The sequence below is a fragment of the Aulostomus chinensis genome, chromosome 14, assembly GCF_037954235.1.
Source record: "Aulostomus chinensis isolate RoL2024-O1b breed Wild chromosome 14, RoL_Achi_v1.0, whole genome shotgun sequence".
Classification (NCBI taxonomy): domain Eukaryota; kingdom Metazoa; phylum Chordata; class Actinopteri; order Syngnathiformes; family Aulostomidae; genus Aulostomus; species Aulostomus chinensis.
The window spans coordinates 3683216-3698476 of NC_141333.1; the positions used below are offsets into that span (position 1 = coordinate 3683216).

The 15261-nt window shown below is 45.3% G+C and overlaps 1 protein-coding gene across 6 annotated transcripts; it reads left to right on the forward strand.

The window, feature by feature from the left end:
• Positions 1-3021: 3021 nt before the first annotated feature.
• Positions 3022-14601, forward strand: LOC147249462 (regulator of G protein signaling 1-like). 6 transcript variants are annotated; one of them, XM_086225171.1, is made up of 5 exons: positions 3022-3395; positions 6543-6604; positions 8781-8947; positions 10683-10714; positions 13283-14601. In XM_086225171.1, exons 1-5 carry the CDS (start codon positions 3391-3393, stop codon positions 13299-13301), a joined length of 285 nt encoding a protein of 94 aa, XP_086081297.1. In that variant the 5' UTR covers positions 3022-3390; the 3' UTR covers positions 13302-14601. The 6 variants fall into 6 exon arrangements, with proteins under 6 accessions (XP_086081297.1, XP_086081294.1, XP_086081299.1 ...); XM_086225168.1 differs by lacking the exon at positions 13283-14601 and adding an exon at positions 11065-11665; XM_086225173.1 differs by lacking the exon at positions 10683-10714.
• The last annotated feature ends 660 nt before the right edge of the window (positions 14602-15261 follow it).

Genomic DNA, 15261 nt, shown 5'->3' on the forward strand with positions numbered 1-15261 from the left:
GGTGAATTAGAAACCAGAGGTAGACTAGACAGATGTTTTCCCCAAACTCAACTCTTACACAACTGTCCTGTTGTACAGTACATTTCTCATATTAAGCAGTGTAAAGGGGAGTGTCCTTGAGTGCACACACACACACACACACACACACACACACACACACGCAAGGCACATGAATTACAAATTACAAAAGTCCTTGACTACACCTGAAATGTGCAATGCATTGCTAATGTCTGACAGACTTTTTGTTTGTTAAATATATGAGCATTGATTCCTTCATCGAACCCGAAACATAAAATGTCAAATTCATGCACGTGCTGTGGTTATGAACATGAACAATTAGCAACACGTAGATTCAGCTAATGTCAGGGTTATGTGAGCAGGAAATACCCAGTGAATATTCATCAGTTTATTAGAGTTCTCTCACTCCACACGGTTAGCAGCAATTCCACCCGAGTTATTTCAACTATTGGCACGTTACATTGCAAGCTTCCAGCTATCAGTATTACTGTCAAACGATAGAGGGTGCTATTGTGCAACTGAGTATCGCAAATCCAAAAACAAGCAAACAAGAAGCTCCAGAAGCCAGAAGAAGCTGCAGATAGATGAATGCAGTGTTTCTCCAGGGGGCGCTGTGGCGCCCGGCAGAGGAATGACTGGTTTGGAGGGGCTTTGTTCTTCCTTCTTAGAGGCTTTGTTCTTTGTTTTGCCATTCTGTTTTGCTTTGTTTTTTCCTCTTTTTTTCAAAATCATAGCACAAAAGATTCTGGGGTTACTTAGAAATTATTAAAAATGCACAAAAACACGGGGGTGGGGGGGGGGGGGTCATGTATGTAAGTTTAAGTTGAACCTGGAACCGTATTAGCACCATTGCTGGTGCGTAGGTGCAACATCGGTCACCGTCATGTGGTACGAAAGACTAACAGCCAGACAGAACCGGGAGGAATCAACCGCTCTGATCTCTCCCTGCAAACGTCTGGTCATAAATATGAAGCAAGTCCGATCGTATCAGAAGCTCAAGTGTGATCATCCCTGTGGGTGATTGAATCCATAAACCCCTCACGATCGGCCACGAGGAAGTTCCTTCCAACCCTCCAGTGTCCGCCGGCTGCAGTAGATAAAACCTTTGTTTCAGTCATCAAAAATCTATCTCTTGTTTTGGGGAAAAATTAGTAGAATCCTGGACGTTGAGGAAAGATAAGTAACTGTGTTGAGAGGACAAAAGAAGTCTGTTTTCCCTCAGTGTGACGACAGTGCAGCTGAGTTTCATGAGTACCACCAAGCCCGTGTCTGACAGGCCTGTTTTGTGAACATCATACGCTCAGCATCTCCAGCCGAGTCATTACAGATGCAAATCCCAGTCACAGCGGTGTTTTATGACACCTGTTCTTGTTTTCCGGGCAGCCCCAGCAAGTGTCCCGTTGAGAACTTGCAAATCAAGACGTAAAACGAGAGATGGGCGGACAGGTAGGCCCCCTCAGCTGTCAGCGCTGTCCCCCGTCTCCCTGCCCCCCCCCCCCCCCCCCCCCACGATCACAGCTTCGCCATTTGTGCTCCCATCAGTCATTTTCATCGCCCCATCTCTCTCCCCTCCTCTCTGTACGTTAGATGAGGACATTGTAGCCAACCCCTGCCTGATATATCTGCTTCTTTTCCGCCACCGATTGTCTCAAGAGAGTTTGATGCCGCAATTCTGGATGAAGTGGGTCAGAGAGCCTCATCATTCCCACACAAATGTCTGGCAGAAAAAAATAGGTCCCAATAATAAGTTGTAGGAAGACGGGCTGCTGTAACCACAGGTGAGGCGCAGCCACGACGCGTCTGCCAGTCATTGCATGTGCACTATATAAGAATAGATCCGTTCTATTATTTTCCAGTGGAATCGCATTGTGAGCTTATGAGAGAAGAGGGAGTCGGATCATCGTTGACACATTCAACTGTGGATGAACTCTCAGGTGAGCTGACAAGAACGTGTCACCCTGCCATGGCGCCCTTACTCACTGTTATGGTTTCTACAATCTAACGGCTTCACTGTGACATCATCGGCATGACACGGATAAGTTAGTGGTCACGTGGAGAGTGGATTTCTCCACCAAGGCCACCTCAATGGGTCTGACCCCCAAAACTGCATCCGGTCTTCCCGTCGCTTGCTCTGAAAGTCAGCGGCGTATTTGATGTCTGTTCCTGCTAACAGACAAAGCCCACCAGAGAGCTGCGTCCTGTAAAGGTATACAAGCTACATGAAGAGAGCAAGAGAGGAGCAGCTCCGCACTGTAAATTTGAGAATTTTTTTTACAGACACTCAGCATTTCCTCCTGAAGCGGCTCTCTGGGACGGCGGGAGGGAAAAACTCATTTTAAGATGAAGAAAACTCACCCAAGAACTGAGATTACGACGGAGAATTAATACACAGGGACTCGTACAAATCCATGCCAATCCATAGTAACAGCTGTGCAGATATTACTCATTTTTATATCATAGAAAAAATCTAGACCCACGAAATCAGCTTAAATCCCTGAGCAGTGACCATCACGCCCCCTGATGGTTTGCAGAGGTACTGCAGGTGGGCCACGACAGGTCATTTTCAACTTTCCAAGTTGTCTTTTTTGTTTTTAACTTGCAATTTCAGTATTTTTTTTTTTAAAGATTAAAAAAGTTGAAAAAGTTATGAAAGAATTTACATATGCTAAAATAAAATATGCTGTTATTGGATTGGATTTTGTGAATTTTTACGGAACCATTTTATTGTCCAGAGTCAAACAGCTTCACAAAACAACATTTCACTGTTGGAACTTTTATATTTGTTGCTTTATAAATTGTGATATGGATGCAACATTTATTTCCACTGCATTGCTGCAGGCCTACATTTACACGGAGTTGTTCTGTTTGGGAAATATAGGAAATCCTTAATCCCCCAATCTCTCTCTCTCTCTCTCTCTCTCTCTCTCTCTCTCTCTCTCTCTCTCCCTCTCTCAAATCTTCATCTAACAGCTAAACTGAGGTTATATCTCCAGGCCGGGTTCACGTCCAGGCCTGCAACGGTGCTATGAGCGCAGGGTTCCTCCCTGTTTGAGTGATACTGTATGACATCACCAGCTATAATTCACTAGATTTGGGGACGCCTGTGTGGTCACTGGCTTCAGGAAACAGTCCGAGGACTTAAGAACATACGAGTGAATTTGCAGCCAATTTGAGGCCGAAGCGCAAAGAGCGAAAGCTGATGTGTGTTGACTGTGGGCCTGCCTGCAGCTGAACATGCACGGACTCGTACCTGAAGGGCTTGTCAGGCAGAGAGGAAGATGTCTGAGCAGATGAGGATCGCAGTGTGTTGTTGAGAACCGATTCCCACGAGAAACTTCAACCGCTGAATATATTTTTGGGCTACGAAAACACATGTTGTGAGTATGAGCTGAAAGGCTGGTGTTACACTTTGAGTTTTGTGGGCAAGCCGGTCGCCTGGCTGTGAGATTTGGATTCCGTTGAACACGTTGAATGTTTTACTTCCCCTCCAGCCCGTCTTGTTCTTGGGTAATGACTGACTCCCTCTGATCTCGCCCAGCCAGAGAGCTTGTTGCTAAAATAAAACTGGGATGTGTTTTGTGGATGGTTCTGTCTTTGTTAGCAAGTGTTTCTGATGGGACCCCTGTGATCCGTGAGATTTTATTGGAAGTTTCTCCTTCTGTGTTGCTGTGTTTCTCAGTATGCCTCCAGCTCTCTCTCTCTCTCTCTCTCTCTCTCTTGCTTCCCCTCCGTACAAAAACATGAGGAAGATCCAAAGACTAGTGACAGTTCTTTGAGCTGGGTGTTCTCTCTGCTGTATATAATGCAATACAAAAAATGAGTTGCTACATTGGGGTAAAGCCTTTCTTCTGTCGCCTTGCCCCTCCATTCTGAGGGACTTTCTAAGGCTTAAAAGCACAGTTCAAAGCACGACTGTGAAAGCCGATGTAACTTTTAGGCATTTTCATCTTGAGATTAACTTCTTTCTTTCAATTCCATTTTTTTTTTTTAATGTTATGAAGCGAGACGTCAGACCTCTTAGGAAATTCATGAATTGTTTAATGACAATCCAAAAATCCTCGTTCAAACCCAGAGAACCGACAGACGTGTGACATCACAAACACATCTGGAGTATTTGTGGTTGCTTCATTGTTGGAGGACGTTTTTAGGCCGTGCAGACCTCCATCGTGGATCAGCAGCCGTGAATACTGAGCCCCAGTGGACGCCGTCCTCTTGACCTTTCCATGCGGTTCAGTCAGTTAGAGCTGGATTGGGTCACTTACCTGGACTGATGTCATCGCCCCAGGAAAGAATCTCTTGATCCACTGCAGTATGTCAGCCTCCATGCCACATTAATGTACCCACAGGTGGCAAATGCAGCATAATTTAATACAGAATTTGAAGGGTTGAAGGGTAAAAGGAGGAGAGAAATAGTATTTAAAAAATAACCTCAAGTTAGCGAAAAGTTTTTACCTTCTTGAGAAGTTTTTACATTTGCTTTGCTATTGTAAAAGAGTTAATGGGAGATGGAAACACCTTCTCTGGTTTAGTACGGACTCTCAGAAAGACATTTATTTCACAGAAATTAGCCTTTTTTTAACAGCAGGTTTGGTTGAGGTCACTGGAGGTCACTCTCGTTCCCGAGTGCCCTCTCGGTTCATTTGACGATTATTCAAATTATATTTCTCAGCTTTTGTAGCCCAGATAATTAGATAAACATCCTACAGGCTGGGTTTTTCCATTTCATTTGATTCATTTCTTTGGAAAAGTTCACCACATGAAGTACTTCATGACCAGTTCAGCTTTAGTTCAGTCTTCAGACCTCAGCCAAACTAACGTGGAAGAACACCTGACTCTGCTGTGCTAAGCAGACCTGCCCTGTGTTTGATGGGCTCTTGCTTCTGTCCTCCACAAGGTTTGGTGAACATTCCCCTCCTTCGTTGTAAAAAAAAACTAAACTCCCTGTAACACAGAGATGAGAAATTCATAAGGTTGAGGTTTTATTCTGAGCTGAGATTTAGTTAATGCTGCGAAAGATTTAAACATGAGGACAAAACCCTGCTGCTCACAGAAATGAGTGCTGCAGAAAAGCAGTACCTTTAGGTAATCCTCCATCCTGACAGTAAACCTCTGCTAATTAATAGCTTTTGATGTGAGTTTTGATAAGAGCTGAATGGAACAGCGTGTCTGGCTCTGTCCGAGGGAGGAGGCACAAACTCAGGGCTAATCTTCATCTCCCATATTCACACAACACGAGTCGATGGAAACATGAATAAATTAGCAAAAGGAGCTTTATCTTAAACTTCATTTATTATTTGTACTACATTTGGATAGAAGTTGAGAGTGATGCCGGAATTCCTCCTGAATATCAATTGTCAGATCATAATGTTGTACGTCCGTGTAACTACCCCCTGAAAACCAGACAAATCAGATTTTATGATTCTGTATCAGTGCAACGAAGCTGAAATTATGCATCAGTGTCTGACGCGGCGGAGAGGAGTCTAACGGGTAACTGTAGGTCACAGAGTGTCTCTGAGGAGCCGACGCTCAGCCTGCAAACCTCAGCACTACATCATGTGTACCTGCCTGTCAAGCTGCTGGATTGGTTAAATCATTTCCTGTCGGGAGGAGGAGATGAAAACTACATTCATTGCAACTTCAGTCCACAACAGTTCAGCTCGTTCTCCAAATGACTTCCCCGGCAGTTCACCTCCGTCTCCATCAACTCTGGATTGGGAATTATCCTTCTACATAACTGCTAAATGTTCACCCTGCAGGCGATAACGCCGTCTGCTATCAGCTGCTGGGCAAGTAATGCAACACTGGGTTTACTTAAGGATCTTTGGCAATTAAAAAAAAAACAAAAAAAACCCTCCCAGTGTTGCATGAAGTGAGTGAGACTGAAGAGACATGCAACCCTGGGGGAGGAGGTGGTGCTGTGCCCCTACGGCAGGTTGCAGGTCACCACGAGTCAACCAGCAGTAAGTCGCGTGTTTTTTGGACAGAGGCCTTAAATCCAAAGACTGAAGGAAAACCAGAGAACTCCTTAAACGGAGTCAGGGTGAAGTGTCCTGATGACCTCCCTCCACTGTTCTCCTCCACTTCACCTCAGAGGCTCCGGTGGAACACGAGCAGAACGACAGGCCGATGAGGGGCCAGTAGATGCACCTGAGTACTTTGACTCCCAACTGCATTACAAACGTATGTTAGCGGAACTTTTAAATGTACGAAAGGTCCTGCATCTTGATTGATCGTCTGGTGTTCTCTCTCTAATGAATAAATTTAAAAAAATCTATTTAGGTCTCTTTGTCGTCCTCCACTTTTTTTTTTTTTTTTTGAAACCAGCTCCGGCTGGACCAGGCATCACTCCACTCAGTAGCAGCTGTGGTCAGAAGGGAGCCTCCATCCAACACTCATCTCTCATCACCAGCTCGTCTCATTACCACTTTGATTTTTCTGATGAGTCACTGAAACGGATGCATGTTCTTCATTCTCAGGTCCTCTGTGTCATAAGATATCAACTTTGTGCCGTTTTTGGTCCGCAGGGCTCCTGCCGATGATGTTTTGGCGTGGGGAGAGTCGCTCGACCATCTTCTCTTGTGTCAAAGTAAGCGACTAATATTGGATTTCCTCTTTTCGCTCGCTGCCGTCTTCTCTCCTCTCACTTGTAGTCCTCTACAGTTCAGCCTGCATAGATTCTTAAACTTCCCTCAGGCTCCTTTAGGAGAATTGAGGATATATTCTTCCTCGAAGTTCATCAAATCCATCCAGAGATATATTTAAGGAGGACGACACTGGCAGAGATAAGAGGTAATCGAAGCTGCCAATGTAGATTCCAGCCAACTGGTATTCATTTATAAAGCTGGCGCCCACTGATGGCTTTCACCTGACCATATTCCAGGGCTCCATTTGAAAATGACTTAAGGGGCAGATGGGCTCTTCCTCCATTCATCTGCTGTCTTTCCTCTTTCTCATTACTCCGCTGAAGTGAATTCGGCAGATCTGTAATATTTCAGCCTGTTGTCTCGGCCATCAAGATTAACTGTCCCGTGAGAGATAAATTATGTCTTGCAGTTGCTTCGTCCCGGTGCGACAGCGATGTGACGGCGCTCATATACCTTTACATCTCTGGAGCTTCAAACAGGCAAATCTAATGATTGAGGGCTCAGACACGGACAGCAAGTGATCTGGAGACATCAACAAGCAGCCCCTGGACATATTTTGTTTTTCATCAATTACTGTCAGAAGAAGAGCTTTGATTCATGCCAGGCAATTTGTTTGAGTAACGCTGGCGCTCTCAGTTAGCTGTTTGTTTTGTGTTCCCTGGAGACGTGCTAAGTATTTTTCACCTGCGTGCGAATCACACTCCCGTGAATACCCTGGCAACAGAGGTAACGGGTGGGAGCAGAAGATAACAAGTACAGGTGTGTGCAATTATGTGATGCTGAGGCTGTGCGCATCCGATGCAGGGTGTTTTTTTGAAGTTAAAAGGGCCTCCAGGCATCATCACAATACCTGCCAGTTCGCTGTATCGTCTCTTTGTTCGCTGACTTCTTTGAGTTAACAAGGACTCTGTTGTGGAAGAAGAGAATTTGGGCTGGAAGATAACTGGCTTAACCTTTTGCTGAGGCTCATTGCTTTATGATCACCAAAAATGCCCAGGTTCAGGTTTTAATCCTGCGTGCGAGTTGAACCCGGCTTGCATCTGCATGGCCTGAAGCGTTTGTTCGATGCTGTGAGAAGCCGCCGATCATTGTTTTCCTCCACAAGGTCTCGATAAGGACGAGAACTGTATTTGTAATGGAAGGAATAAGAGGAAAAGACACACCATCGTTTCACCGACCTTTGTATTTCCTTAAAGGATCCATAGGTGTCTAGAATCATGTTGCACACTGCAAAGATGTGCACATCTGTGAATAAATCTGAGCGTTGGAATGAAGTCAGGATCAAAGTCATTTTATCATGTTGTCATATTAGAGTCAAAGGATTTTAAAGAGATTCTGGATATGTCTTCGTCATGCTTTTCACAATAAGACCTAGAAATCAAAGTCTTCCCATGAAACGTTCGTGTTAAAAGTTATGCTCAGCTATTTGTGTTCTTAGGTTTTATCCATATCGCATTTATCCTGTGCTTATATTTGTTTTGTCTCCTAATCTTCTCTGGGATGTTGAGTTCTTTCTTCCTGAGACATTCGTGCAGCTCCAGTTTTCCCTCGCAGCCACGTGAGTGTCGAGTGCCGAGTTTCAAGCTCCCACTCTGCTTGTGTTTGTTCCGCTAACCCGGCAGCGCAGAAGGAGCTCTAACTATGTACATTTAGTCATTTCAAATGCCAGGCCTGCCGTGAAACTAGACAACCAACACGTCTGAAACTGCTCCAGTTGATCACAGCGATTATCGACCGCAACAACTCTGACTGCGCCGGCCTGTCAGGCCTGACATGCAACTTTGATTTCTCTCATTTTAGTTTTTCCTTTGAAAACGTCTGCCAAGGGACAGCAGAAAACAAACCTTTAATGTTTAATCTGGCAAATTTACAATCTGACCGTCGATGGATGTGCATTATCACTGCAAAACAAACCAATAAAATCAAAATAAATAGTCGCCCGACAGAGAGAGCGGGCGAGAAGCTCCGGTCTGGCCTGTCAGGGTGGTATTTTTCATATTTTGTTGCAGGGGAGACACCCAGTAGGAAAGAAGAGAGAGTTATGAGAGATGAGACATGTCCTTAAAGACTCCAGTTAATTGATATCTGAGTTTGGTTCAACTTCTGTTTGAAATCCAGCAGGCCAGCTGGTGTTTAAGGACTTCCTGAGGACAGAGTACAGTGAGGAGAACCTTCTCTTTTGGCTGGCCTGTGAGGACTACATGAAAATCACCAGTGAGACGGACATGAAGGTCGCTGCCAACAGGATCTACACAGAGTTTGTCCAAGTTGATGCTCCTCGACAGGTACGGCTGTGTGACAACGTGCATCTTTAAATCAGCTCTAATTGGCAGCTTGTGCTCCTCGTCGCTGTCACTCCTGCTCACTCTCTCACTCACGCTATAAAACACACAGACGTTTTTATAATCGCTTTCTTCCTGGCATAGAACTGCACCTTCTCTTCTATTGTTGGATCATATATTTATTTCTGTACAAACAGACGTGATATAGTGAAAGAGTGAGTGAAATAAAAGTTGTTGTCTCAATACAGATAAACATTGACTGTGCGACAAGAAAAGAAATCCGTGAGAATCTCTCTCAGCCGGGGCCAAAGTGCTTCGTCAGAGCGCAGAGACTGATATACGGTCTGATGGAGAACGACTGTTATCCACGATTTCTGAAATCAGAAATCTACATAACTCTCCTGGGGAAGGCGTCAACGGCGATGAGAGCTACATAAAGCTCGTCCGGCGTCTCTCTGAATGATCGCTTCTGCGCTCTCCTTCCAGAGCCAGAGTAAAGCAGAGAGGCTTGTCTGTCAGAGGAAGCAGAGGTGAAGGGAGATGCGGAGCTGTACGTATGAGGGCTGACAGCAAGGATCTGAATGCCAAACTTGATTTCAGTAATGTAGTAAGCAGCTTTGTTTGGTTCTATTACACAAGATGGGCCTGTAATTCAGAGAAGTCTGCGGTGACAGCTGCATATGTGCTCCACTGATTTATAGACAAATATGAGTCATAATAAGAATGTTTGCATACAATTTGTACCCTTAAATAAGCTTCCAAGTGAAAACTTGCATGCTCACCGAGGGATTACACACAATTATGTACAATTATTTTTGCTGCCTGGTTCCGCCTGCTGATACGGAGTCTGTTATTATCCTGCTTGGATCTCAGCAGTGTCTGTATTCTCTCTTCAGTCTGTGTGGTAACTTCTTCTCTGTAAGATGTTCCTGCCAGTAAAGCTGTGTTACAGTTGAAATTGTGCTGTTTTGTTTGGACGTTAACTGCTGATGCTGATTGGTGTAACTGATGAACGATCGTACGCTCGTTCAAATGTGTGTGTAGGGGGACATAACAGATCTTTCAACTTTAGGTTTTCGCTGAGTGTGCGTGTCCTTATTTGGCCCTTTTGGGAGATGAAGGATGTCAGTTGTAACTGGCCTCTAACTACCAACCCCGCCACACACACCTCCAGCAGCTCGCTGCCTGCAGCTGAGGTTAGGATATAAATGTCATACTGCGCTCGTGTCTAAATCGATATTCTGATCAGCGTGTTCAGTGGGTGACCTTCTGACTGCAGGATCACGTTCACCCACATGCAGAAGGAGTCTGAACAACATTAAACCTCGAACAGCCCTCTCCACCACAGCCCCCCCCCCCCCCCCCCCCTCTCTCTCCCTGCCTTTGGATTTCCATGTTAGCTGCTAGAAGGGCAGGGGCGTCCTGGAGGAGAGCTACGCTGCCTAAGTCAGCTCAGCGCAATTGCAATTAAGTGTTCTTTTGAATGCTTTAATGTGTCTCCCCAGGCTGCAGCCATCCACCCAGATAGTTTTATATAATCCTGCTGACAACCTGACAACAATGCAAATGGATGAGTGACAGCAACTTTCTCTGCTTTTTAGTAAAATGAAAAAGGAACAAATTCCACAAGTACAAAATATTAACAACAAATGTAGCACTGTCATGGCAGCTATGACACCAGCACGGCACCTTTCCTCTCCTCGCTGCCAGCCAATAATCTCACTGTTATTCTCGACAGTGCCGGCCCCTCCCCGTCCAGCCGTGTCCCCGGTGAGTTCCTGCTGTTACCATAACTTCACACCTGCTTCCCTCTCCCTAATTGGCTCTTGTCAGAATATATGCATACAAAATATCACAGCAGACATTTTTGACTCGCCATAGTGCTGTCACATCTGACATTAACCACATCTTTGTTCGAGTGCTCCAGTAAGCCACAGCGGCGTGACAGTCAGCCAGCGTGCACAATATCAGGAGCCAGAAGCCAAAGCAGCTGCTAGGAATTCAGCCTCATTCATTTTGTTCACGTGTCTTCGTAAAGAAAAGAGACTTAATGTGTCTTCCTCTGATAACGTTCCAACTTCAGGCCGCTTCCAAAATCAACCCCTTATTCTCTCTCGTAGAATGCACCTTCAGAAGGTGTTGGCAGCAGATGGCCGATCACAAAGACGCAAAGGTCGAGAGCAGCACACGTCACTCAACAAGAGCTGTGGCCATGTTCCAACAATCTACAGTGTTTGGGCTGGAACCAGGACCTCTGGGGTTCTTCCAGTCCATTCAAGGAAGTTAAGTCATCTGAGCACAACGGCTGAGTGATATGTCTCTAAATCACGCCGCCACCAAAACACGCTTGTGTCGTCTACAAATGAAGTTGGCAAGTTGGGGAAACTGATGATTTGCTGTGGAGGAGACAACTTGTTTTTCACTTGTCTGTCTAAAAAATATTACTCTAATTATTTTCCCCCCAGCGAGCTTCACCAGTCCTGCCAAATTTATAACGACATTGTTGCTGCTTTGCTTTTGCTGCAGAGACGTCACCGCACGCATGAAAAGGTTCAAAGACGTAAAGTTAATAGATAAAGATGTAACGATACAACACCAAAATAAAGAAATCCCTGCGAACCAACCACTCGTGGATGAGAATGATATATATTCATCCTGTCTTCAGCTGAATGTTTAGAACGGGGAGGCTACGCACAGCAGCAAGCATGGCGACGGCGTAGGGATCCACCGCAGCCCCCGGAGGTGAGGCAGGTGTGACACTCACAATCAGGAGCTCCAGCGCCGTTTGTCCTAGTTGCATCTTTTCCATGATTGGGCTGCTGCTGTGTGTACCAAACAGAATGTGGGTGATGTGCGTCCACCTATAGGTGCATCTTAATATGCAATTATTTTGTGTTCCCCAGACTTCAGACCTGTGTAACCAGTTTCACCAACAGTGCACCCCCCGATCCAAACCTCAATATCACACTCAGGAGGTGGCCAGAGGACACCTGCACTGCGCTGTCATGGCATAACAAGGGGTTTCAAACCTTAATCCTTACGAACAGAGGGATATAGGTGTGTGTAGCTGATACTGAGGACTATGAAACCGCGTTGCAGACTAGAATCAACACACAAACACCAGGAACGAACCACAAGAAAACCTGCCAAGCATGAAGAACACAAGGAAACTGACTCTCCTGACAGAAGAAAAGATGAAAATACAGGATGTAAAAATCAGGCAATGACACACGAGGTGCAAATTCGAAATAATAAAGGGAACCACGGCGCAAAACAAACGTCAAAAAGTGAAAATGAGGTTCTGAAATCTGAACTAGGAGGCGAATCTGAGCACTTCATTGCTCACCGCTGTCCTGTTCTTGCCTTGAATGTTACGTTTTGCTTCTTCTTCCTGATTTGTGTGACGGTTTGGGAAGCCACACCTGACCGACCCCAGTCTTTAAGGACAAAAGAAAAAAAAAATCAAGACAAACGCAGCTGTCACTGCTTAATGGTGTAAATGGTTTTGGTTCTCAGACTGTGAAGTCAGGAGGTTGGAAAAATCAACATCAATGGAAGGCTGATAAACTGCAAATGTCCCACAGTGTCATCAAGGGCTTAATGCTAAAATATTAGTGTGTGTGTGTGTGTGTGTGTGTGTCTGGCTGTCTGTCTGTCTGTGTTTTTATAATAGAACACTCATTTATGTCAGCCTCCCCCTCATCTAACCCCATCTGTCATAAACCTACAGAGGTGCAATGCTAACAGAACGTAGCTTCATATCTGTTACTAAAGTTTTCCAGCTTGAAGTTCACACCACTTAGAGACGTGTTGAGATGAACCTTGAGTGCTGAGCCGGATTTGAAGCGAAGGTCCCGTCAGCGACCCAACAACACTGAACCCATTCATTTTAGTTGTTTCACAAAGTGAAAATGTTGCAGCATTCGTGGCGACGGGATGAGATCAACCACAAACAGCCTCCCTCCATCGTCTAATTTTAGCCACTTCATAACTTCCTGTTACTCAACATTTCCTGTCTGTGTGTTTCATTCAGTTCTCAAGTTTGATGCCAATTGTTTGAAGGTTCTTCTTTGTAAATCCCTTTTATCTTTGAGTTCAACCCAGAGGGGTAAATTCTCTTGATAATGCGGTTTTTATGAGTAATCAGAGAACTTTAACCCAGCCTCCTTCCTTTGTCCTCTTACAACAAGAGGCCAGCGACGGCTGAGTTGGGCGACACCTCACAAAGCAACCAGAAGACTTTTTCTTGTAACTGGTAATTTAAAGTTGTCATGTTGCACTTGAAGTAGTCAGTAGTAATAATGTAATGTACCTGCTGTGCTGTTTGTTTCCCTGCAGATGGAGAAGGAAGTCTTGACTTGCTGAAACTCTCTTTTCAAAGATCTGGACTTTTGTGTTTTTACATGTATCTGTACTTCTACTGAAGCAATGACTGGGGGCACTTGTTCTTTCCTGCACTAAGATCAGCGCGCATGTGCAGCTGAGACGGCGGCGAGGACCGCATTTACGTCATCGAAGTAATCGCATTATTTTGAACTTGTGTGTGATGGGGACGAGAACATCAGAGAGAAATACAAGCGGTGCTGGGGGGACGGCAGGTGTCCGTCCGCAGCAAAGAACCTCAAAGCTGAGAACCTGCAAGCTAAGCTGGAACACTGGCAGCGAGGCTAACGGAGGAGGAGAATGAAACCGTCGCCAAGGCCAAAGCTCTGCAACAGCAACTTTGAGGTTGGCTGAAGCTGTCGAACGGCTGATATGAGGCGCGTCCGGACCTTGGAGGAACATGAACTCAGAAAGTGATTCATTTCCTCTGAACATGAAATCTGCGACTTGCATCCACAGTCAGGATCGATCGGAGATATCGTCATATCTTGGAACATTCCAGGGAGGAAAATTTCTGACTTCTTGAGATTTTCATGCAGTGAACGTTTCCAAACACTGACTAAAGGTGTCTGCATCCTCAAAATGCAAAATACAGTAGAAGAGTGGCACGTTTAAATAAGAAAATATTCATAAATGTTCAAGAACAATTCAGATATTCTCACCACTTACATTATTTCTTCCACCCTTTACTGTCCCAGCAACATCTCAGCCATTAATTGATGACGGAAAGATGATTTCATCATCCAATATTATATGTGCCATAATTCTTGCTTGCTTACAGGCTGGAGACCCTGCTCATCGTTGGGTTCTGCAGAGTGCACTGACAAGACATTCTGCAGAGAAGCAACATCTGCCAGCCTGATTGGGGGTCCGGTATTATCTGATTGAATTTCTGGCCCTGCTGGAAGTCAGCGTGGGCTTAATGCTCAGGAGAGATGGGATAGGATGGTTTAGGCTCGGATAGGACGGGATAGCAGGGTTTACGGCGGCCAAGGTCACAAAGTGAGGAAACAGAGGGAAGAGGGTGTAATTAGAAAAAGGGATGCACAGGCTGGAGAGGAGGAGAGATGGAGGGAACCGACCAATGAGTGGAGAAAAAGAGAAAAGAAGTGAGTCGTGAGGTAAAAATGAGGATTTGAGCAAAGGGACAATGAGATGGAACAAGTAAGGGGTGAGTGAGGTGAAGGTATTAGGAGAGAGAGGCAGGAGAGGAGGGAAAGTGAGGAAATTAATTCAGAGCACAAACATTGGAGGAAAGGTGAGAAAGGACACAGAGGAAGAGGAAGAGGGAGGTGGGGAGGAGGGAAGTGATTGAAGGATGCAACAGAGGTGCGGCAGGGTGAAGGGAAGCGGGGAGGATGGATGGGCAGGGGAGACTAAAGGAGAGCTGGGAGGCGGCACGGCCCTGGCAGGTCATCGTAATGTGAGCAGCACAGACAGCGATAATGCCCCAGGACTCCGGGCTTGGCAAGTGGCACAGTTCGCAGTGGGTGGGAGATAAGACAAGCGAGTCTCTGCTGACTGCCACAAACTGTTCTGTCTTCCCGATGGGAAGGAGGAAACTTTACACTCTCTCAATACAGAAACAACTCCAGATTAACTCCTCCTGTGGCAGACTTCCAGTGCTTTAATACCAGACTTTAAAGATACGAGAAGAGTGATGAAAGAGTGTTTCTCTCTACTTCTCGTATCATTTAAGGACACTTCTCTTCCAGCTTCCTCTCAGCTTGTGTGCTTGTATGAGAACAAAGAGAAAGACCCCGCAGCATTGCTGCATCCCTTTGTAATACATATTTTAAATTGTTTTCATAATTTAAGTCAGACAATAGGCCTTACAATGCAATGGTTGCCTGGATCCAGACCTTTAAATCTCCGTCAAGTTGACTGGTATCCCGACATGAAACAGGGTTCTTGTGTGAGAACAACACGTCCCC

What these genes read in the sequence shown, in the direction of transcription:
- LOC147249462 (XM_086225168.1), top strand. An exon ending in CCATCTTCTCTTGTGTCAAA is followed by an intron (nt 6,605 to 8,780) that starts GTAAGCGACTAA and finishes TTTGAAATCCAG; the next exon opens with CAGGCCAGCTGGTGTTTAAG. An exon ending in CCCGTCCAGCCGTGTCCCCG is followed by an intron (nt 10,715 to 11,064) that starts GTGAGTTCCTGC and finishes TCTCTCTCGTAG; the next exon opens with AATGCACCTTCAGAAGGTGT.